The 21613-nt window shown below is 57.0% G+C and overlaps 1 protein-coding gene across 5 annotated transcripts in view; it reads left to right on the forward strand.

Annotated features, from left to right (window-relative positions):
• DPP6 (dipeptidyl peptidase like 6) overlaps window positions 1–21613 on the forward strand; it is a gene marked incomplete at its 5' end in the record, with an annotated part of 648278 nt that overhangs the window by 498835 nt on the left and 127830 nt on the right. For 4 of the 5 annotated variants that reach the window (XM_079786477.1, XM_079786476.1, XM_079786475.1 and 1 more), the window contains one exon: window positions 18348–18400. The exons of the other annotated variant lie outside the window; for it this stretch is intronic. In XM_079786477.1, coding sequence (XP_079642603.1) covers window positions 18348–18400 — 53 coding nt within the window. The remainder of the gene's footprint in view (window positions 1–18347; window positions 18401–21613) is intronic. 5 annotated transcript variants of the gene reach the window in all.

Here is a 21613-nt window from a genome sequence, read left to right on the forward strand (position 1 = left end):
TGCAGCCGGGGGAGCCTGGCCGGCAGCTGGCAGCACAGTGCCCGCTCCCTTCCCCGTGTCCCGGCCCTGGACTCGCTGGGCGGCGAGGAGCGGGCCAGCAGTCTGTGCGCGGCTGCATGTGAGCAGGGGTGGTCAGGAGCTCCAGGGTCTTTATTTCTTCTTTGTTTTTAATTTTATTTTATTGCGTAAAGTATTACGAAGAGTGGTACATATGTCTCCTTTATTCCCCCATTGACCTTCCCCCGGTCTCCCCTACCCCCGTATCTTGCGTCCATTGGTTATGCTTATCTGCATGCATACAAGTCCTTCAGTGAGAAATCAACCGCAGGGTCTTTATTTCTTACGGGGCTTTGTGTCCTTGTCCCTCAGAACCAAAGTTAGGTCGGACGCAGGGTCACCATCAGCAACAACAGAGGCTTGGGAGAAAAATAGGTTACCACCTTCAAAAATGGAAGAAAAGGAAACCTAACATTGTAGCTAATCTATTATCTATGTGATGGTGGCCAAGCAGCAGAACGAAGGAGCCTGCCTTTGTCATCGCAGACGGCCACTGACGTGCCAGCAGCGGGGACTGAGCCAGACAGGAACGCGGTGGCCGTGAGCAGAGAACTGACGTCAGGCGTCAGGTCTATAAAGCACTGCTCGGTGCGTCAGGCTCTCGGGGCCTCCCTGTGAAACCACCTCCGTGCGCCACTTACCCGCGTGACCGTGGACCCGGAATGAGCGAGCTGAGGGGCGGGGACGCTTTGGAGAGGGACCCGGAGGTCTGGTTCAGGTGGCTCTGGAGAGTTTGCGGGTCTACTACTCGGTCAAGTCTCATAACAGTAACGAATTTCTCATTGAAGAAAGGTTCTAACAATGCCCACCATCTTGATTACCCTGGTTTCCAATAAACGTTGCCGGCTCCGAAAATTGTCTTTTGCTTCTTCTTCACGCCATGCTTTTCCACGTTGCTCTGTATTGCATTTTTTTAGGATTGGTCACATATTCTTGGCTGCACTTTTCTCTCCATCATCTCCGGACCCAGTTCCTGTGTCCTTGTCGTCACGTTCCAATTCCATCTTGTTCAGCGTCTGCAATGAGTCACAATGATGCTTCCTGCTTCGCACACACTGTTTGGCTGGACCTGCATTGCCAGTCAGTTCTCTGCTCATGGCCGCTGACAGCCCACTCCACGCCTTCTGGCCCAGTCTCCGCCCTGGCCCACGGTGCGATCCGCGAGGTCGGTGACAGATGCCTTCCACTCTCCGTTTGGCCATCAGCATATAGAAAATCGTTTAGCAGCAATATCAGGTTCCTTTTCCTTCCGTTTTTGACGATTACAGTCCATTTCTCTTCTGAGCCTCTGTTGTTCGGGTGGGGGTTCCCCTGCATTCCGGCTTCCTGTCTGCAGGAAATCTCTCTCTGATCGCTTTTACACACGCACGCCGTGCGCTCTCGGTCTGACGTACGGGCCTGTGGATTTGTGGTATTTGTCCTGCTCCTGCCGCACTGAGAGGAGCCATGTTGTCGGTCTAAACGAATTCATACCACATTCTGTTTGTTTAACACAAACACACACTGTCTGTTTCCCTTCTTGCTGGAATGTCCTCTGTGGGCATTGCCTTCTCACATCATTGCAGGCACCTTTTCTGTGTTCTAGCTTCTCTCATGCTGCGTTGTGTACACTGCGCTCCAATCTGCATTCCGGTTTATTAATTTCACTGTAATGATGTTTAATCTGTTCTATCCTGGCCCATTAGCGTTTTCACTCCGGGGTACCAGTTTATAATGGCGAGAAATGCTCCTCGGTTGTTTACAAGCTTTTGGGGGAGGGTTTGTCTGTTTCCGGTCCTCTCTCCTCACCTGCGGGTGGTTGATTGTTTATGACTTATATTTGTGGAGAGCTCTTCTCCAGGGAGAGTGCTTTGTGAGGTCCTCGCCATCGAGGGACCCAAGAAGGTGGCGTGCAGGTGCCCTCGCTGCCGCCACCGGCGGTTTCACTTGCCTGCATGGTGCTTGTGCTCAGTTCTCTGGAGACTCGCTGACAGCTGGTGGTGCAGACAGGACTCTCGATGCATTGGGGCGATGGCCTGTGGCTGAAATTCTCAGAGGGAGCCCTCAGCCCCCCACCCCCCACAGCCCTGGCTCCGCAGCAAACGGCGTGGCCCCTTCAGGGCTGGCAGGTAGCAGTTTCTGGCCCCACTTGCGAGGAAACTTAGCTCATATGTGGGTGCTGGATTTTTCAAGATCAGTTTCAGCTCATGACCCCATCGAGGCCCAAGGTACGCCCCTGCCCCGTGAGGGCGTTAACTCCTCAGCCCTCACCTGAGCCCGCGTTCAGGCCCGACACCCCTTCGCTGCCCTGGCTTCAGCCGGAACTCGGTGTTGCTGTCATGATGTCACCTTCCTTTCGGCACCTGGAGGCGTCCCGGCTTCCAGCTTTCTGTTTTCAAAAGTGCCAGGATGCTGCATCTGTGTGTGAGGGGCGGGCTCCTCTGCCGCGTCACAGAGCAGGTCGTGGGAGCCCAGCGACCCCACTGGGAACTGTCCCGTCGGCGAGCCTCACAGGACCACCTGCCGGCTGTGGCTCTGACCACTCCACACCAAGGGCTTCAGGAAAGACAGGCGTCTCCAACGCACAGCCTCGTGCTCCCAGGGGCTGCTTTGTAGCCACGTCAGCTGTGGTCCAGACACAGCGCTCCTGTTGGCTTCTCACGTGCATTTACTTCTCTGTGTTTGTGGCATAACGTGTTCTCCTCTGCTCACGAGTCCTGGCGGTGCCTTCCTAATGCTCCTGCATCACCACAAACATGCATGTACACGCTCAAACACATGCGTACACACATACATGTTCATATGTAGGTGCATATAAATATATGTACACTGTACTCACACAGACACATGCACACGCATGCACACCTGTACACAGTGTATTCACACATGCATGTACACATGTTATCGTATGTGCACATATGCACACGTGTGCTGGCTTTCATGCACACACTAGCACGTGGCATGGCATTCTGTTCACCTTCAGCACAGAGCACCGAGTCCACACTCTGCTGGTCTCACCCCGCCCTCGTCCCCCGCGTCGCTCCTCCCGGACGCTGCAGGCCAGGCGGTGATCTCCACCGAAGGCAGGGGCCATGCTGCTTTTCCGGAACCAGCCCTTACTTCCCACAGACCCGTGGGCTCTCCCCGCCGGGCCTTCCCCGGGAACTGTTACTGCTTTTCACGTTTCTTTGGAAAGCAAAAGCGTGTCTTGGCCTTTGCCTCCCACACTAGACACAGTCGCGCAGAGCTCCCGCCGCTCTACTCGCTCAAGGATCCTCTGCTCAGCAGCTGTTGATCGAGCAGCTACCATGTTGCGGCTGGTGTTTGGGGTGCTGAGTGTGCACTCGTGAGCAAAATAGACAATCTGCCCCTGGAAGAGAGAGGAAGCCCTGCTCGGACTCCGAGGCTCATAATACAACTGGAGGGAGATGGCTGGGAAGGAGAATGAAGCAGCACATTGCGAGTCCGGGATGAGCCGTGCCGACATGAGCTGCTACGCTCCGGAGACTCCTCGCTGACCGGCATTCACGTGAAGGACACGGGAGGCAGGAAGCACACTCCGCCCAGAGCCAGGCCACGGCCCCAGAACAGCGATGAGTGGGAGCGTGCGGGGGAGCGGGGAGGTGTGGGGAGCAGTCAGACGTTCCAAGTGGCCCAGGTTCAGCATGAAACCACCAGCTGTGCTCCTCAAATTTAAGAACTTTTTTGGAAAACTGAGTATTCTAAGCGGAAAATGGGAGTTGAGGTAGAAATCCCAGGGATTGTAAATGACTTCTGTACTTTGAAGCTGACAATGTAAGTCTCCTCTATTTCAACTCTTGCCTGGATTTGTTAGACTAAATTGTTAGTTCCTTATAGTAGGAAAAACAAATTCATGCAAACAGGGGGAAAACAATGAACACTTCACTTACATCGAGTCTTTTCCTAATAATTGTTTTACATCACAGAAGCTGAAGACCTTTACTTTTTACTAAATATTTCGATTTGCACCTAGTTACTTGGCGTCCTCTAGACAAAAGTTTTAAATCATTACAACAAAGGGTTTGATGCATTCTGATGTCAGAGAGCTTGGCAAGGCGTGTGGGCATATGTTCTCAATTAAATGATTCGAACACGGGGTGACTGTCCTTCCGCTGAGGGAGGGACACCTGTCCAGGAAGGACTGATTCATTCGGAGGTTTTCCATCCTCACTCACCTTCGTCGTCAGGACTTTGACTCACCGGACCACCAGCCAGAGGAGTGGGGACCGACTAGGCAGGAGGTGGGTCACTGGGGTAGTGCCCAATGAGAAACATGAATGAAACAGGAGATTAAAAACCAGCCAGGGTCGCCCTAGCCGGTTTGGCTCAGTGGATAGAGCATCAGCACAGACTGAAGGGTCCTGGGTTCAATTCCGGCCAAGGGCACAGATCTCAGTTGCTGGTTTGATCCCCAGTCCAGGTCAGGACACATGCAGGGGGCAACTAATCAATGTTTCTCTTTCTTGGTCTCTCCCCTTCCCTTCCACTCTCTCTAAAAAAATCAATGGGAAAAAAATATCCTTGGGTGAGGATTAACAAAAAAAATCAACCAGGGTCACCCGCCCGGTGTTGCTCAGTGGTTAGAGCATTGCCCCATGGACTGAAGGGCCTTGGGTCCTGGTCAAGGGCACATGCCTGGGTTATAGGTTCTATCCCCAGTCCCGGTTCGGGAGGCAACCAATCGATGTGTCTCTCTCACATCTTTCTCTCTCTCTCTCTCTCTCTCTCTCTCTCTCTCTCTCTCTCTCTAAAAATCGTGGTGGGGGGGGATGATCAGGGTCTCACTGCTGTGAGATGAGATTTCTGAAGAATGTTGGAAAGGAAGGAGTGTCCAGGGACGTAAATAATTCCTGCCACAGGCGCTTGTCAGTTCTGACCTGCTGAGGTTGGGACTCATTGGTCCTGGATTAGGCATCTGTGCTCAACACCGAGCTGCAAGGGCGGGCGGGCAGGCGGGGAATTCTCCGAGGGGACGGACGCTGAGGGCCACAGCCCCACCATCCCACATCCTCCTGCTGTGCTTCACCGGGCCGCAGCCTTTCCGCATTGGAGAGCGTTCGCGGCCCAAAGTTAGCCTCCTTGGTCTGAAAGCTATTTTCTCGTCAGACGTGCTGGTCAGCAGGCCTCCTCCTCGGAGCAGATGGCCGCAGGGGCTCCCACCCGCATGGAGCTCTTTACCAGAAGCAGCCCCTCCCCCGCGTCCCTCCTCCAGGGCGGCGGGTGCGGCTCTTCTTCCCGGCTCCAGCCCCGGTCACCTTCTCAGACCAGGTCGGCTCCGCGACGGGCCCATTTCTCCAAGTGTGTCTGTCGGAAGGAGTTCCGAAGACAAGGTGTAGGCCGTCTCTTCCCAGGAAGACAGGAGCTGCTCCGCTCGTGCCTCAGCCACGTGGTGAAAGATGTGCTTGCTCACGTCGATTGTTCCAGAGGGACCTGCCTGGGATCCTCAGCGCGCTCCTCTGCCCCCAGGCCCCTGGCAGTCCGCCACTCCACAGCGCGAGGCTCCGGGGGACAGGGGCGTCGTAAGGGATGGAATTCATGACGGGAACTGGAGTGCAGGTTTTTAGAACATGTCAGCTTCAGGAACACGCCTGAAAATGTGGTGGGTCAGGAAGCATTTGGGGGGAAATGAGACATACGTTTCCTTGCTCGTCTCCCCCCACGTCCACGAAGGGGGACCTGGGGTCCAGACGTTGTTGTTTGAGCTTCGTCACCGTCTCAGAGGTGATCAGGACACGAGGAACCCAGGGGCCGTGTCTACTCCCCGACTGTGGAGCTGGTGTCAGGTGTTCACGCATGTCCGAGCTCATCAGGTGGCACACGTTTAGGATGTGCCCTGCTTCGTCTCGGCTGTACCTCAGCGAGGCTGCTTTAACCAGGTTCTGAGCAGCCCGGCCGCAGGAGCTCAGTGGTTGAGCGTCGACCTAGGAGCCAGGAGGTCGCGGTTCGGTTCCCGGTCAGGGCACATGCCCAGGTTGCGGGCTCGATCCTCAGTGTGGGGCGTGCAGGAGGCAGCCATCAATGATTCTCTCTCATCGTTGATGTTTCTCTCTCTCCCTCTCCCTTCCTCTCTGAAACCAATAAAAATGTTCTTTAAAGAACAGAAGTGCGGTTCTGAGGAGGCAAGAGGCACATGTAGGGTGCCGCCTTCCTGAGGCCTCTGCTCCCAGCGCTGCCCTCCCGGGCCTGGCAGCTGGGTCCCTGCACAGCACCGGCCGCCTTCCCTTTCCTCACCGCCTTCCCTTTCCTCACCGCCTTCCCTTTCCTCACCGCCTTCCCTTTCCTCACCACCTTCCCTTTCCTCACCGCCTTCCCTTCCCTCACCGCCTTCCCTTTCCTCACCGCCTTCCCTTTCCTCACCACCGCCTTCCCTTTCCTCACCGCCCTCCCTTTCCTCACCGCCTTCCCTTTCCTCACCACCTTCCCTTTCCTCACCGCCTTCCCTTCCCTCACCGCCTTCCCTTTCCTCACCGCCTTCCCTTTCCTCACCACCGCCTTCCCTTTCCTCACCGCCTTCCCTTTCCTCACCGCCTTCCCTTTCCTCACCGCCTTCCCTTTCCTCACCGCCCTCCCTTTCCTCACCGCCTTCCCTTTCCTCACCACCTTCCCTTTCCTCACCACCTTCCCTTTCCTCACCGCCTTCCCTTTCCTCACCACCTTCCTTTCCTCACCACCTTCCCTTTCCTCACCACCTTCCTTTCCTCACCGCCTTCCCTTTCCTCACCACCGCCTTCCCTTTCCTCACCGCCTTCCCTTTCCTCACCGCCTTCCCTTTCCTCACCGCCTTCCCTTTCCTCACCGCCCTCCCTTTCCTCACCGCCTTCCCTTTCCTCACCGCCTTCCCTTTCCTCACCGCCTTCCTTTCCTCACCACCTTCCCTTTCCTCACCACCTTCCTTTCCTCACCGCCTTCCCTTTCCTCACCGCCTTCCCTTTCCTCACCACCTTCCCTTTCCTCACCACCTTCCTTTCCTCACCACCTTCCCTTTCCTCACCGCCTTCCCTTTCCTCACCGCCTTCCCTTTCCTCACCACCTTCCCTTTCCTCACCACCTTCCCTTTCCTCACCGCCTTCCCTTTCCTCACCACCTTCCTTTCCTCACCACCTTCCCTTTCCTCACCACCTTCCTTTCCTCACCGCCTTCCCTTTCCTCACCGCCTTCCCTTTCCTCACCACCTTCCCTTTCCTCACCACCTTCCCTTTCCTCACCACCTTCCTTTCCTCACCGCCTTCCCTTTCCTCACCGCCTTCCCTTTCCTCACCGCCTTCCCTTTCCTCACCGCCCTCCCTTTCCTCACCGCCTTCCCTTTCCTCACCGCCTTCCCTTTCCTCACCGCCTTCCCTTTCCTCACCGCCTTCCCTTTCCTCACCGCCCTCCCTTTCCTCACCGCCTTCCCTTTCCTCACCGCCTTCCCTTTCCTCACCGCCTTCCCTTTCCTCACCGCCTTCCCTTTCCTCACCGCCTTCCCTTTCCTCACCACCGCCTTCCCTTTCCTCACCACCGCCCTCCCTTTCCTCACCGCCTTCCCTTTCCTCACCGCCTTCCCTTTCCTCACCGCCTTCCCTTTCCTCACCGCCTTCCCTTTCCTCACCGCCTTCCCTTTCCTCACCACCGCCCTCCCTTTCCTCACCGCCTTCCCTTTCCTCACCGCCTTCCCTTTCCTCACCACCGCCCTCCCTTTCCTCACCGCCTTCCCCTTCCTCACCGCCTTCCCTTTCCTCACCGCCTTCCCTTTCCTCACCGCCCTCCCTTTCCTCACCGCCTTCCCTTTCCTCACCGCCTTCCCTTTCCTCACCGCCTTCCCTTTCCTCACCGCCCTCCCTTTCCTCACCGCCTTCCCTTTCCTCACCGCCTTCCCTTTCCTCACCGCCTTCCCTTTCCTCACCACCGCCTTCCCTTTCCTCACCGCCTTCCCTTTCCTCACCACCGCCCTCCCTTTCCTCACCGCCTTCCCTTTCCTCACCGCCTTCCCTTTCCTCACCGCCTTCCCTTTCCTCACCACCGCCCTCCCTTTCCTCACCGCCTTCCCTTTCCTCACCGCCTTCCCTTTCCTCACCGCCTTCCCTTTCCTCACCGCCTTCCCTTTCCTCACCGCCCTCCCTTTCCTCACCGCCTTCCCTTTCCTCACCGCCTTCCCTTTCCTCACCGCCTTCCCTTTCCTCACCACCGCCTTCCCTTTCCTCACCGCCTTCCCTTTCCTCACCACCGCCCTCCCTTTCCTCACCGCCTTCCCTTTCCTCACCGCCTTCCCTTTCCTCACCGCCTTCCCTTTCCTCACCACCGCCCTCCCTTTCCTCACCGCCTTCCCCTTCCTCACCGCCTTCCCTTTCCTCACCGCCTTCCCTTTCCTCACCGCCCTCCCTTTCCTCACCGCCTTCCCTTTCCTCACCGCCTTCCCTTTCCTCACCACCGCCCTCCCTTTCCTCACCGCCTTCCCTTTCCTCACCGCCTTCCCTTTCCTCACCGCCTTCCCTTTCCTCACCGCCTTCCCTTTCCTCACCGCCTTCCCTTTCCTCACCACCGCCCTCCCTTTCCTCACCGCCTTCCCTTTCCTCACCGCCTTCCCTTTCCTCACCACCGCCCTCCCTTTCCTCACCGCCTTCCCCTTCCTCACCGCCTTCCCTTTCCTCACCGCCTTCCCTTTCCTCACCGCCTTCCCTTTCCTCACCGCCTTCCCTTTCCTCACCGCCTTCCCTTTCCTCACCACCGCCCTCCCTTTCCTCACCGCCTTCCCTTTCCTCACCGCCCTCCCTTTCCTCACCGCCTTCCCTTTCCTCACCACCTTCCCTTTCCTCACCGCCTTCCCTTTCCTAACCGCCTTCCCTTTCCTCACCGCCCTCCCTTTCCTCACCGCCTTCCCTTTCCTCACCACCTTCCCTTTCCTCACCGCCTTCCCTTTCCTCACCACCTTCCTTTCCTCACCACCTTCCCTTTCCTCACCACCTTCCCTTTCCTCACCACCTTCCTTTCCTCACCGCCTTCCCTTTCCTCACCGCCTTCCCTTTCCTCACCGCCTTCCCTTTCCTCACCGCCTTCCCTTTCCTCACCACCTTCCTTTCCTCACCGCCTTCCCTTTCCTCACCGCCCTCCCTTTCCTCACCGCCCTCCCTTTCCTCACCGCCTTCCCTTTCCTCACCGCCTTCCCTTTCCTCACCGCCTTCCCTTTCCTCACCGCCTTCCCTTTCCTCACCGCCTTCCCTTTCCTCACCACCTTCCTTTCCTCACCGCCTTCCCTTTCCTCACCGCCCTCCCTTTCCTCACCGCCCTCCCTTTCCTCACCGCCTTCCCTTTCCTCACCGCCTTCCCTTTCCTCACCGCCTTCCCTTTCCTCACCGCCTTCCCTTTCCTCACCGCCTTCCCTTTCCTCACCGCCTTCCCTTTCCTCACCACCGCCTTCCCTTTCCTCACCGCCTTCCCTTTCCTCACCACCGCCCTCCCTTTCCTCACCGCCTTCCCTTTCCTCACCGCCTTCCCTTTCCTCACCGCCTTCCCTTTCCTCACCGCCTTCCCTTTCCTCACCACCGCCCTCCCTTTCCTCACCGCCTTCCCTTTCCTCACCGCCTTCCCTTTCCTCACCACCGCCCTCCCTTTCCTCACCGCCTTCCCCTTCCTCACCGCCTTCCCTTTCCTCACCGCCTTCCCTTTCCTCACCGCCCTCCCTTTCCTCACCGCCTTCCCTTTCCTCACCGCCTTCCCTTTCCTCACCACCGCCCTCCCTTTCCTCACCGCCTTCCCTTTCCTCACCGCCTTCCCTTTCCTCACCGCCTTCCCTTTCCTCACCGCCTTCCCTTTCCTCACCGCCTTCCCTTTCCTCACCACCGCCCTCCCTTTCCTCACCGCCTTCCCCTTCCTCACCGCCTTCCCTTTCCTCACCGGCTTCCCTTTCCTCACCGCCTTCCCTTTCCTCACCGCCTTCCCTTTCCTCACCGCCTTCCCTTTCCTCACCACCGCCCTCCCTTTCCTCACCGCCTTCCCTTTCCTCACCGCCCTCCCTTTCCTCACCGCCTTCCCTTTCCTCACCACCTTCCCTTTCCTCACCGCCTTCCCTTTCCTCACCACCGCCCTCCCTTTCCTCACCGCCTTCCTTTTCCTCACCGCCTTCCCTTTCCTCACCGCCTTCCCTTTCCTCACCACCTTCACCGCCTTCCCTTTCCTCACCGCCTTCCCTTTCCTCACCGCCTTCCCTTTCCTCACCGCCCTCCCTTTCCTCACCACCTTCCCTTTCCTCACCGCCTTCCCTTTCCTCACCACCGCCCTCCCTTTCCTCACCGCCTTCCCTTTCCTCACCGCCTTCCCTTTCCTCACCGCCTTCCCTTTCCTCACCGCCTTCCCTTTCCTCACCGCCTTCCCTTTCCTCACCACCGCCCTCCCTTTCCTCACCGCCTTCCCTTTCCTCACCGCCTTCCCTTTCCTCACCGCCTTCCCTTTCCTCACCGCCCTCCCTTTCCTCACCGCCTTCCCTTTCCTCACCGCCTTCCCTTTCCTCACCACCGCCCTCCCTTTCCTCACCGCCTTCCCTTTCCTCACCGCCTTCCCTTTCCTCACCGCCCTCCCTTTCCTCACCGCCTTCCCTTTCCTCACCGCCTTCCCTTTCCTCACCGCCTTCCCTTTCCTCACCGCCTTCCCTTTCCTCACCGCCTTCCCTTTCCTCACCACCTTCCTTTCCTCACCGCCTTCCCTTTCCTCACCGCCTTCCCTTTCCTCACCGCCTTCCCTTTCCTCACCGCCTTCCCTTTCCTCACCACCGCCTTCCCCTTCCTCACCGCCTTCCCTTTCCTCACCGCCTTCCCTTTCCTCACCGCCTTCCCTTTCCTCACCACCGCCTTCCCCTTCCTCACCGCCTTCCCTTTCCTCACCGCCTTCCCTTTCCTCACCGCCCTCCCTTTCCTCACCGCCTTCCCTTTCCTCACCGCCTTCCCTTTCCTCACCGCCTTCCCTTTCCTCACCGCCTTCCCTTTCCTCACCCCCTTCCCTTTCCTCACCGCCTTCCCTTTCCTCACCGCCTTCCCTTTCCTCACCGCCTTCCCTTTCCTCACCGCCCTCCCTTTCCTCACCGCCTTCCCTTTCCTCACCACCTTCCCTTTCCTCACCGCCTTCCCTTTCCTCACCACCTTCCTTTCCTCACCACCTTCCCTTTCCTCACCACCTTCCCTTTCCTCACCACCTTCCTTTCCTCACCGCCTTCCCTTTCCTCACCGCCTTCCCTTTCCTCACCACCTTCCCTTTCCTCACCACCTTCCCTTTCCTCACCACCTTCCTTTCCTCACCGCCTTCCCTTTCCTCACCGCCTTCCCTTTCCTCACCGCCTTCCCTTTCCTCACCGCCTTCCCTTTCCTCACCGCCCTCCCTTTCCTCACCGCCTTCCCTTTCCTCACCGCCTTCCCTTTCCTCACCGCCTTCCCTTTCCTCACCACCGCCTTCCCCTTCCTCACCGCCTTCCCTTTCCTCACCGCCTTCCCTTTCCTCACCGCCTTCCCTTTCCTCACCACCGCCCTCCCTTTCCTCACCGCCTTCCCTTTCCTCACCACCTTCCCTTTCCTCACCACCTTCCTTTCCTCACCGCCTTCCCTTTCCTCACCGCCTTCCCTTTCCTCACCGCCTTCCCTTTCCTCACCGCCCTCCCTTTCCTCACCGCCTTCCCTTTCCTCACCGCCTTCCCTTTCCTCACCGCCCTCCCTTTCCTCACCGCCTTCCCTTTCCTCACCGCCTTCCCTTTCCTCACCGCCCTCCTTTTCCTCACCGCCTTCCCTTTCCTCACCGCCTTCCCTTTCCTCACCGCCCTCCCTTTCCTCACCGCCTTCCCTTTCCTCACCGCCTTCCCTTTCCTCACCGCCCTCCCTTTCCTCACCGCCTTCCCTTTCCTCACCGCCTTCCCTTTCCTCACCGCCCTCCTTTTCCTCACCGCCTTCCCTTTCCTCACCGCCTTCCCTTTCCTCACCGCCTTCCCTTTCCTCACCACCGCCCTCCCTTTCCTCACCGCCTTCCCCTTCCTCACCGCCTTCCCTTTCCTCACCGCCTTCCCTTTCCTCACCGCCTTCCCTTTCCTCACCGCCTTCCCTTTCCTCACCGCCTTCCCTTTCCTCACCACCGCCCTCCCTTTCCTCACCGCCTTCCCTTTCCTCACCGCCTTCCCTTTCCTCACCGCCTTCCCTTTCCTCACCACCGCCCTCCCTTTCCTCACCGCCTTCCCTTTCCTCACCGCCTTCCCTTTCCTCACCGCCTTCCCTTTCCTCACCGCCCTCCCTTTCCTCACCGCCTTCCCTTTCCTCACCGCCTTCCCTTTCCTCACCACCGCCCTCCCTTTCCTCACCGCCTTCCCTTTCCTCACCGCCTTCCCTTTCCTCACCGCCCTCCCTTTCCTCACCGCCTTCCCTTTCCTCACCGCCCTCCCTTTCCTCACCGCCTTCCCTTTCCTCACCGCCTTCCCTTTCCTCACCACCGCCTTCCCCTTCCTCACCGCCTTCCCTTTCCTCACCGCCTTCCCTTTCCTCACCGCCTTCCCTTTCCTCACCGCCTTCCCTTTCCTCACCGCCTTCCCTTTCCTCACCGCCTTCCCTTTCCTCACCACCGCCTTCCCCTTCCTCACCGCCTTCCCTTTCCTCACCGCCTTCCCTTTCCTCACCGCCTTCCCTTTCCTCACCACCGCCTTCCCCTTCCTCACCGCCTTCCCTTTCCTCACCGCCTTCCCTTTCCTCACCGCCCTCCCTTTCCTCACCGCCTTCCCTTTCCTCACCGCCTTCCCTTTCCTCACCGCCTTCCCTTTCCTCACCACCTTCCCTTTCCTCACCGCCTTCCCTTTCCTCACCACCGCCCTCCCTTTCCTCACCGCCTTCCCTTTCCTCACCGCCTTCCCTTTCCTCACCGCCTTCCCTTTCCTCACCGCCTTCACCGCCTTCCCTTTCCTCACCGCCTTCACCGCCCTCCCTTTCCTCACCGCCCTCCCTTTCCTCACCGCCTTCCCTTTCCTCACCGCCCTCCCTTTCCTCACCGCCTTCCCTTTCCTCACCACCTTCACCGCCTTCCCTTTCCTCACCGCCTTCCCTTTCCTCACCGCCTTCCCTTTCCTCACCACCTTCACCGCCTTCCCTTTCCTCACCGCCTTCCCTTTCCTCACCGCCTTCCCTTTCCTCACCGCCCTCCCTTTCCTCACCACCGCCCTCCCTTTCCTCACCGCCTTCCCTTTCCTCACCGCCTTCCCTTTCCTCACCGCCTTCCCCTTCCTCACCGCCTTCCCTTTCCTCACCGCCTTCCCTTTCCTCACCGCCTTCCCTTTCCTCACCACCGCCCTCCCTTTCCTCACCGCCTTCCCTTTCCTCACCGCCTTCCCCTTCCTCACCGCCTTCCCCTTCCTCACCGCCTTCCCTTTCCTCACCGCCTTCCCTTTCCTCACCGCCCTCCCTTTCCTCACCGCCTTCCCTTTCCTCACCGCCTTCCCTTTCCTCACCGCAGCCGAGGCGCTCTGGGGGAGGGCCCGCAGGGTGACCCTACTTGCCCCAATTGTAAAGCCAAGAAATGGCCCCTTTTCCAGCCCCTCGGAGCTTTCGCCTCTCCGTAGGTCTTCACTCGCCACCCCGACACCTCACAGACCACTTCCTTCTTTTTCTGTTTGCCCTGTGGTTTCCAAATCTCAGGTTCTTTTCCTGCCTGAACTGTGCTTTCCCTGTTAGCCTTCCCTTCGTTCCCATGACTGACCCGATCCCATTTCTTTTTAAAACGCTTTTTCCGTTACAGTTTGCATCGAATGCCACTGTGGGTGGTTGAGGTGAGCGGGCGGCACAGTGGCTAGACGACCTGTCTGGCTTCTTTCATCATCCATGCCAGCCGGGGCCCTGGAGCCTGGCTGCGGAGATCTGACCTGAGCTCGCCTAACCCTCCCACACCTTTCATGGCCTCTGAGTAGAGTACAGGATCTGGTAAGAAGAGACGGCCACGACTGAGTGGAAGGGAAGGGCCAGTGTGTGGCAGCCGGCGTTTCAGAGTGTCCCGGTGGGTTAGAGGAGACTAGGAAGTGAGGTGGGTTAGAGGAGACTAGGAAGTGAGGTGGGTTAGAGGAGACTAGGAAGTGAGGTGGGTTAGAGGAGACTAGGAAGTGAGGTGGGTTAGAGACCAGGAAGTGAGGTGGGTTAGAGACTAGGAAGTGAGGTGGGTTAGAGGAGACCAGGAAGTGAGGTGGGTTAGAGACTAGGAAGTGAGGTGGGTTAGAGACTAGGAAGTGGGGTGGGTTAGAGGAGACTAGGAAGTGGGGTGGGTTAGAGGAGACCAGGAAGTGAGGTGGGTTAGAGACTAGGAAGTGAGGTGGGTTAGATGAGACTAGGAAGTGGGGTGGGTTAGAGGAGACTAGGAAGTGAGGTGGATTAGAGGAGACTGGGAAGTGAGGTGGGTTAGAGACTAGGAAGTGATGCAGTGTAGACTTTTTTCTGAGCTGCCATGATGGTTAAAAAGGAGGAGTTGAAGGAAAATGTGGCCAGAGACTATTTTTAAATATGTTTTTGTTGACTTTTAGAGGGGAAGGGAGAAGGGGAGAGAAACCTCCATCGGCTGCCTCCTGCGTGCCCCTCCTGGCGATCAAGTCCACAACCAGGGCATGAGCCCTGCCCAGGAACTGGACCTCTGGGTTCCCAGGAGGACGCCCAACCGCCTGAGCCACACCGGCCAGGGCCAGGGCCGTCGTTTCTAACGAGGAGATTGAGTGATATGCTCCCTGTTTGGGAGAAGGAAAATGCTCTGAGAGAGGTGGTAAAATATAGCGCAGGGCCCTTCGTGGTAGGAGCTGCTCCAGTTCAACAGGCAGCAGAGGGAACGGGAGGGAGACCTCCGAGGCGTCTGGGAAAGGAATGCGACAGCTTCTCCCTGGTGGGGCCGTGGCGGGTGGTCTGAGGTCCAGCACAGGCGAGGGGTGAATGGGTGGTGGCCAGAGAGGACTTGAGTGAACTCAGCACTATTTGAGGATGGGCGACTGGAGCAGAAGAGGAGGAACGGAGTCGAAGGAAACCAGGTTTTCAGCTCAGTTTACTGAGATGATGGTACCACGATAAAAATATCAATGTTGAGCTAGGTTTTAACAATCATGGAAGAGTTCATTTTGGAGGATGTTGAGTTTGGGAGCCTGTGAGGCATGAGGTGGAGGTGGAGGTGGTGAGGTGGGGGTGGGGAGGCGGGGGTGGGGAGGTGGGGGTGGCGAGGCGGGGGTGGCGAGGTGGAGGTGGGGAGGCGGAGGTGGGGAGGCAGAGGTGGAGGTGGCCAGGTGGAGGTGGCCAGGTGGAGGTGGCCAGGTGGAGGTGGCGAGGCAGGGGTGGCGAGGCGGAGGTGGCCAGGTGGAGGTGGCCAGGTGGAGGTGGCGAGGCAGGGGTGGCGAGGCGGAGGTGGCCAGGTGGAGGTGGCCAGGTGGAGGTGGCGAGGCGGGAGTGGTGAGGCGGGGGTGGCCAGGTGGAGGTGGCGAGGCGGAGGTGGGGAGGTGGAGGTGGCCAGGTGGAGGTGGCCAGGTGGGGGTGGCCAGGTCGGGGTGGCCAGGTGGAGGTGGCCAGGTGGAGGTAGCCAGGTGGGTGTGGCCAGGTGGGGGTGGCCAGGTGGAGGTGGCCAGGTGGAGGTAGCCAGGTGGAGGTGGCCAGGTGGGGGTGGCCAGGTGGAGGTGGCCTGGTGGAGAGCTAGTGTATTTGTCTGCAGTTGAGGAGCTGGTCTGTGGGAGTTACCAATACTTGGGCAACAATTACTTAAAACTATGAGAGAAGGTGATTTCAGAGGAAGGAGAGGTGAGTGTGCTGGTGGCTAAGGAAGGAAAGACCACTGGGAATAAGAAATATGGTTCAGTCTGGCCAGTGTTGCTCAGTGGTTGTGCGACAACCTATGAACCAGGAGGTCACAGTTCGATTCCCGGTCAGGGCACATGCCTGGGTTGCAGGCTCAATCCCCAGTAGGGGGCATGCAGGAGGCAGCGGATCAATGATTCTCTCTCATCATTGATGTTTCTCTCTCTCTCTCCTTCTCCCTTCTCCTCTGAATCAATAAAAATATATACTTTTTAAAAGTGTGGTTCAGTGGAACTGAGGGGAGGAAGAGAAGCTGAACAGAAGAAGCTAAGCAAATGCATGAACTTACCCCAGGACAAGCCCTGGGCTGGGGCTCTTTCCCCGTTATTGAATGCCAATATCAACTGTTTTGTGTGATATACTTAAAACAAATTTGCTGAAATGGGGTTTCCCTCCTGGGACTGGCGTTCTGGGAGGCAAGTCTCCCATATTTGCTTTTTAAGGGAAAGCTGATGGTGCAGGAAGAAACCTATGCAACGCCTATCCATGAACTTGCCAGCACGCAGGCTTCGAAAAACAACAGTCTCGCCCACTTCCAACTCTCAGCACTTGTTGCCTGCTCAGAAGTGCTCAGGTCCCATTTTAAGGAAAGAAACAGATGCATAGAGAGCACGGAGGTCAGAGAGACTCCCTGCTCACGGGAATGTCTCCTTCGGGAGCCGGGAGCCAGGAGCAGGGAGCCGGGCCTTTCCATCCTCGGGAGGAGGGGTGAGCACCGTGGGAATGAAACTTGGGGGCCTGGGCTCTGTAACAGCGGCTTCCTTGCGTCTCTGGTTCCCTCCGCTCCGGAGGGAGGGCCTGGGTGTTACATCGTTTCATGTGGGAAATGAGAAGACCATTTGGTCTTCTCCCAGCTCCCCACGTTTGTAAGAGAAGCAGCAGTCCCAACTGCCCTTTCACCTCTCAGGGCTGCCATGTGCCGGCGTTTCCTGGAGCCTTCCTGTGCGACCCCACGTGGCCAGCCGAGCGCCCGGGTTGCATTGGTCTCTACCTGTTCACTCTCTCGTCTTTCTCTGAACCCTGCCAGTTAGTGGTTCTCACTCATTATATTTTATTCCACTTCATCTCTTATTACACCCACTTAGGCTCTCCTTCTCCCTGCCTGGCAATACAGACGGGGAGTTAAAAACGGGTAGTTGGCTCATCTCCTTCTTCCCATTGCCCTGGCAAGGTTATGCTAGCACTAGTGGCCCAGTGCATGGATTCGTGCACATTGAAAAGAAATTAATCAGAAGAAATATTTTAATAGTGCTATTTACCCTTTCTCTATAATAGAAGTGTCAACCAAATTCACGATCGACAATAATAGATCGAAACACACACGTGCGCTTGGCTTTATATGTATCGCGCATGAGCGAGTCAACTTAGCCTCGTATAGATATAGATGTCTCCCTTTTTCTCAGTGGCTCCTCTCAGAGGAGATGCAGTTAGTGTCCTGAAAGAGTGACGCAGAGGGAGGCGTCTCCTCTGCTCGGGAATGATGGCACCATCGGAGAATACGTGGATTCTGGGTGAATTAAAGAAATAAGCCTTCAACCAAGAACGAGAACATATGTCACCCTGGACGGTGTGGCCCAGTAGTTGAAGCCTTGTCCCATCAATGTTTCTCTCTCCCTCTCCCTTCTCTCTCTAAAATCAATTAAACACATATATTTTTTAAAAAGAAAGATAGCATAGTCCCTTACTTTGCATGCTTAAGACATCTGTTGGTGTCCTGACTTTTTCAGTCCACAGCCATCACCCTGGACTTACAACGTGAGCACCAAGAGATCCACCCTTGGTCCAGGCAACATGCAGGTGTGACAGAGGCAGACCTCAGATCAGTTCTCACCTGGGCTGGACTTAAATTCCTTACGACCCCAGATCCTGATCCCCAGTTTCGTCCCCTATGACACGCTTCCCAGGAGACCTCTCTTCTCCGACCTGCGGTCCCTCACTGTCCTTGGAAAGGCAGCTGTGGATGCCGGTCCCGAACACTCCCCCCAGGTGCCACCTCAGAAGTAGCGCAGGAGGGGCAGGGGAGGGGCAGGCCTGGGGCAGTTAAGAGGGCAGCCCAGGTGGGGGGCGCAGGACTGGGAAACACTGGGTGGTTTTGTCACCTTTGTTTTGGAAGCTACACCCCTCCCCCTGCACTGGGGGGCGCTGTGGAGTTTGCCGTCATTTGCAGAAATCTCCCCAGGTATGTGGGTGTCTCTGGCGGCATTTCCTGCAGCGGGAAACCCTCGCCTCCGGCGCCATCACAGACCAGGTGGCCGCGGAGATGACCGAGCCTCCGCCGCCCGTAAGCCGTGTGCGAGGGATGGAAATAGACTAACAGGACGCACCCACTAACCCCGAGGCAGTGCAGAGGCCTGCTCCCCGCGGCTCCCGCTCCCGGCGGCCCCCTGGGGAGGGCCATGGAGTCGCTGCGCTCAGAGATCTGAAAGCCACCCTGGTCTCAGCCTTGGTCTCACTGCTTCTCTTTTGTCTGTTTCTTGTCCGTTTCAGATACACCGACACTCCTACACTGGATACTATGTCCTGAGCAAAATCCCTCACTGGTAAGGCTGTTTCCTTTCCTTTCGCTGAGAAACCTGCAGAGCCGCGCCCGGCGGAGCGCTGGCTGGGCGCTTAGTTCCTAGGAATTGAGGGCAGAACCGCAGGGGTGCTGATGCTGCAGGACCTCTGGGCCCAGGGAACCACACAGGTCAGGGGTCACCCGAGTCCAGCACCTGCCCCTGGGCAGCCTCCCTCCCGACCAGCTCCCCCCGCCCTGCCCGGGCTCCCTGTGCTTTGTTGCTTCGTCACCAGCTGCAGGAGGGGGAGGGGGCCTGGCAGCAACTGATGAATGCTCTCTCTCACATCGGTGTTTCTCTCTCCCTCTCCATTCCTCGATCTCTCTCTAAATCGATAAAAGCATGTTTGTTTTTGAAAATGCATGATTGGGGGCCCAGCGTGTGTGCGGGAAGGAACGCCGAGAGCAGCGTGGCTTTGAAAGGTTCGGTGGGCAGACCCTGCAGCACAGGAGCCGCCCCAGGAGCTCACCTTCGGGGCCCACGGGCAGGAAGACCGGGTCCAGCTCGGGGAGCCACGTGTGAGCGGGCCACCTGGGAAACGGTCGCAGGCCTGGGAAAGCAGGCAGGACGGTTTTTATGGTTTTCATCTCTATTCTGCTCTTCCCTCCTCCTCCTCCTTCTTCCTCCTCCTCTACCCCTACCCCGTCCTCCCACAACTCACCCCACCCTCTCCTTCCTTTCCACCTTCCTCCCTCGCCCCCCTCCCCCGCTCCTGAGCGCCTTTGGGCAGGTGAGGTGCTTGGGAAACGGTCCAGCACCCGGAAGGGCTGCTGGCCCTGGGGCGTAGGTTCCCGTGAATGTTCCAGAGGAGGCCTCCCATTTCCCCGCAGACATTTAAACGGACAGCTGCGGTGCTCACAGGGGCACTCGTCACAGGGCACACGGCTACAGCCGCCCGCGCGCTGCCTGGCTTGGGCAGAGCATGGCATGGCCTTGGGAAACACACGGGGAAATCTCTTCATCTGGACCCATGAGAGATACATGTCGGTGCGCAGCGAAAGTGATTCCTGGTCTCTGTTGGACTGGGAGAAAAATCCAGCCCGAGGACTGAAGATGGCCCGCGATAGAGCAAATAAAGTGTCCACGGGCGTTTTCTCCTAAAGCACACGCCACATGTTTCCACGGAGGCGGAGCCACGCTGTTATTTTTCAAGCAGATACACATCCGCAAAGGTGGCGGCAGGCAGAGTGTAATTAAGCCGGAGATTTATCTGCCCTGCTGGGAGCGAGAGAATTTATGGAAGCTGATGGCTCTTCTGGACCCCTTAGATAAATCTGTAAAACTCAAAACTGCAAGCATTTTACGCTTAACACGCGGCGCTGATGTTATACTGCCCCGTCAGGATTTGGGAGAAACAGATCCTGAGAACCTAGCTCTAGTGTTTACCAAACCTTGTCCTGGCCGGTCCCGCAGTGTTTAGAGTGTCGCCCCCCATACACCAAGGTTGGTGGTTCAATCCCCAGCCAGGGCACATGCAAGAATCGACCAATGAAGGCACGGATGGGTGGAACAAGAGGTCTCTCTCTCTTCTTCCTCTCCTCCTCCTCCTCCTCCTCCTTCTTCTTCGCTCTGTGAAATCAATACCGTAAATATCTAAAAAGAAGAATGTGCCAAACCAGGGCCGTACCTGAGGCCAACATGGTGACTTGGTTTCAGTCTCAGGATGACAGTCCCCCATAGAGGGTGCCAGCAGATGATGAGCTTGGGTATTTCTAAAACAATCACAGTGATAATTCTCACTGTCACTTACTGGTTGGCGTTCATGCGCCTTCGTGGACAGCTAAGTGTCTCCGGGCATTCAGCAGAGTGGCCCCACGCCCGGCCAGGCTGACCCCAGCTCTCACAACAACGCCCTCGGTCACATTATAGCCATAAAGACCAGCTTTTAGTTGCGCTAATTTGTTTTTCTCTCCAAGGACTCAGACATGGAATGATGAGCAATTACTTGTCACCTTGACCAGAGCAGTGTCTGGTGGGTGAGAAGGTCTGCAACCCTCCCATTTCTGAGAAAACTGACACAGCGTCCCCGCATAGCCTCACTCCACACCCGACGCTCCCGCTTTGTGTTAAAATGAATCATGTAATTCATTTCAAATATTAGCAACATCTTCTTTCTGTTAACAAGACAGTGGGTTTCTGAACTGGGGGAGCCACTCGGCCTCGGGTTTTGCAATGTCAGGAGCTTACTGACCCCTCAACTAGTCAGAGGGCAAGTGCTCAGCCAGATGGCAGGACCAGGATGCAGATGTGGGCTTGGGCTCCCTCCGGAAAGACCACTGTCCCTTTAAAATACAAACGAGTCTATCAAAATAGTTACATTTACACGACTCGCAGGCCCAAACACTACAGCTTTCCCCGCCTTCTGCAGACACAGGTCTATACCTTTTTAACGGACTCCCTCCCTCTTGCCCAAGATTCTCGGCTTCGAGCCAGAGCTGTTCGATCCACAGGATGAGATTATTTGTCATTTACAGCTCGATCTTTTTTCTTAGCTTCAGGCTTCCCAACCAGCCACAGAGCAGGGTCAGACGGAATGCCCAGAGCCCTCGGGATTCTGGCTCCTTCCTCTTTGCCAGGGGCAGAGGGAATCGGGGAGCATGCACTCACATGGGCGGGGCAAGCCTGGGTTTACAGGTGGAAAATAGTACAATAATTAACAAGTAACTGTTTATAGAATAAACTCTGTGTTTCCATACTGACAACTGTAAGCCTGTCTTTGCCCACCCGGTATGCACTGAGCCTTTTATGAACCAGAAGGAGGCGCTCTCTGCCCATGTGTGACCTTCCTCCTCCAGTTCTGACCTCTGTCTCAGAGCCGGGGATGCTGTGGACTGTGATGACTAGAGTTATACTGGCATTCCCACAACAGCGAATTTCATCTGCTCAGCGACCTAGTACCTAGGGGTAGGTTTGTCCGACTTTCACACACTAAATTGTCAAAAATTGTATTCTTGTAAGACATACGTCTTTTATGTTTAAATAAAGTGTTTCACAAAGTTTCTATATCAGAATTTCAACAGAATAAAGCAGCCGTCCACAGTGAAGGTCAGAGCCAGCTGAGCGTTCTCCGCGGAGGGTCTGTCACATAGATTCATAGACGTTTTCTGCTTCTTCACATTTTCCTGGCGTGACTTTGCCCTGAATTAGTTTCCTCTTTGGTTTGAGTCCTCTGCTAAAAGGAAATGATGGTGTGAACGT

This window comes from Cnephaeus nilssonii (genome assembly GCF_951640355.1).
Source record: "Cnephaeus nilssonii genome assembly, chromosome: 12".
NCBI lineage: Eukaryota > Metazoa > Chordata > Mammalia > Chiroptera > Vespertilionidae > Cnephaeus > Cnephaeus nilssonii.